Here is a 2,397-nt window from a genome sequence, read left to right on the forward strand (position 1 = left end):
TTAAAACCTCAATGAATTGTCTTACACCTACAAACCTGGCCAATATAAACTGCAACCAATGATTCTGGAAATGGTCCAAAGTTATTGGGCTTGATAATATTTGCAAGCGAGCCATTCTCGACATACCTAGAAGTTACAAACATGTAGCAAATCCATTAACTCCACTAAATTTCCTTCAAATGATTAAATCTTCTTAAATTGAGATCACTTACTCCAAAATTATGTGCAGATGACTCTCTGTCTTTGAGTATCCAAGATACTTTACAATGTTTTTGTGATTCAAATTCTGTAAAATAGTAATCATTTAACAAACATGTGCACAATATAAGAACCCGAGATTAAGCCAATAAACTAATTATTATAGCATCAGAGAACATAAACACTGGTATATATATTTTTAGAGTGAAAATTTGAGAACAGAATTCATCTAGAGAATGTAGAAAAGTGGTAAGAGAACAAGAGGTTCTCTGTGAAACCAAAAAGATGGGGACAACAGAAAAGAATTTGAAAATAGTACGCCAGCATAGGAGAGCTCTTCAATCCTCTGATAATATGAAAGAGGAACTCTTCTACACTAAAACCATGTGCTCACCCACATGGATACCACATAAAAAACCACTTTAATTCTCTGAATCACAGACACTGTAAATGGATGGCATTAATGCATTATTACTTATTAGTGTACCGCTGCTTCCTAAGAAATAAAACATGTACATCATTTATAAAAAAATGTATACCATTAACTAATTTCCTATTTCTGGCAAATAGCATATATTCCATTTGGTCTAATTGGAACCTGCCAGTTTACAAGTAATTTAATACAAGAACAACTGTATCATTCTATATCTTTTCATGCGAAACATATACATGGGAACTGGAGCAGATAGTACCATTAAGCTAATAAGCAAAATAAAATTTCAATAGATAATGTGGTGCAGATACAACATTGAGATATAGAAATACCTTTAACAAATCAATCTCTTGCTGAAACATTGACGCATCCATCAAATGGTGGAATAGTCACAGGTAAAACAGCACCCAAGTTAGTAATAAATATAATAGGATTATCAAAGACACAATTGGACATAAGTCTCTAATGTTTCCAATTTATATTTTTTTAGCTACAAAACAAAAGAATGGTGCTAAGATGAGTTTTGTTAATTTTGTACCATGATGACGTTGAGATCCTCCTGAGCAATATTCTCCAAAGAAACTTGTTTAATTGCAACAAAGTGTCCATTCTCTAGGTCCAAACCTTTGAAAACTCGACCATAGGCTCCCTTCCCAATCTCATCTCCCAGCATCTGCTCCAAGTATCACATGCAAACAAAATGATTAGCCTATAAAAAATCAAGCTAAGTAATGGCACAACCCCGTATGCAATTTCAAAAAAGAAACGAGACAGATCAACCAAAAACTTGCAATTGAAATTCAACAATTATTACAGCTTATAATCCTTTTCAGTGCATTCCCTGATAGTCGCGTGCAAACACTTAATTTGTGTTTAACCAAAATGATTAATCATCCATAAAAGGTGAGGAATACGCTTCATGGTACCCAAAAAAAACATTAACTTGAAGTTTCAACTATTATAGCTACCTTAACTAAAACCATTTCATTATTTATCATAGTGAAAAATAAGTAAAAATCACCCAAGTTTCTTTGATACATTCAGAGTCACATTTTATAAAACAAGGGAAATGCTACTAAAGGTGCCAGTAATTGAATTTCAGTGGTACACTAACTCAAGAAACTAAAGTTTCAGTCTTTTAGAGAATTCATCCATTGGGGTTGAGAAGAAAAACATTCCCACTGCAAAATAAGATCATACGAAATGTATAAATGAATGGAGAAGTGAAATTGCGTACATATTTGTTGTCAATCAGTATACGCAATGGCGGCTTCTTTCTCCCTGTGATTCTGTTAGTTCTGAAATCTGGGACTCCATCTAAGGTATTTCTATATCTCAATGTTGTATCTGCACCACATTATCTATTGAAATTTTATTTTGCTTATTAGCTTAATGGTACTATCTGCTCCAGTTCCCCATGTATATGTTTCGCATGAAAAGATATAGAATGATGCAGTTGTTGCAACAAAGTTAACAGAGGCTGATGTTAATACTCATTCAGTTGTTGGAACACCATATTGGGTGGCCCCAGAGGTATTAATTGTGTGATTTTCTTCTGCAAACCTAATAATTTGGATTGTGGGTTATAGAAGTGGTCTCTAATTTGATGTTTTCGAGGGTGATCACAGATAACTGTGCTTTAATTTTCCAGGTTATAGAAATGTCTGGTGTGTGTGCTGCTTCTGACATTTGGAGTCTTGGCTGTACGGTTATTGAACTTCTTACATGTGTGCCTCCTTACTATGATTTGCAGCATATGCCAGCTC

General features: G+C 34.1%; 1 protein-coding gene across 1 annotated transcript; it reads right to left on the bottom strand.

The window, feature by feature from the left end:
* LOC109354046 (MAP3K epsilon protein kinase 1-like) lies at positions 9-1,859 on the bottom strand. Its single transcript, XM_019596399.1, has 4 exons — positions 1,170-1,859; positions 964-984; positions 213-286; positions 9-126 (listed from the first exon to the last, which is right to left on the bottom strand). Exons 1-4 carry the CDS (start codon positions 1,302-1,304, stop codon positions 9-11), a joined length of 348 nt encoding a protein of 115 aa, XP_019451944.1. The 5' UTR covers positions 1,305-1,859.

Source organism: Lupinus angustifolius, chromosome LG08 (genome assembly GCF_001865875.1).
Source record: "Lupinus angustifolius cultivar Tanjil chromosome LG08, LupAngTanjil_v1.0, whole genome shotgun sequence".
In the NCBI taxonomy this organism is placed as follows: Eukaryota; Viridiplantae; Streptophyta; class Magnoliopsida; order Fabales; family Fabaceae; genus Lupinus; species Lupinus angustifolius.

Excerpts from the sequence above, each read along its gene's own strand:
- LOC109354046 (XM_019596399.1), bottom strand. The coding sequence starts at position 1,304 with ATGCTGGGAGATGAGATTGGGAAGGGAGCCTATGGTCGAGTTTTCAAA. Across the intron at positions 985-1,169 it reads AGGATCTCAACGTCATCATG|CAAGAGATTGATTTGTTAAA; the intron begins GTACAAAATTAA and ends TCAATGTTTCAG. Across the intron at positions 127-212 it reads CATCTGCACATAATTTTGGA|GTATGTCGAGAATGGCTCGC; the intron begins GTAAGTGATCTC and ends TGTAACTTCTAG.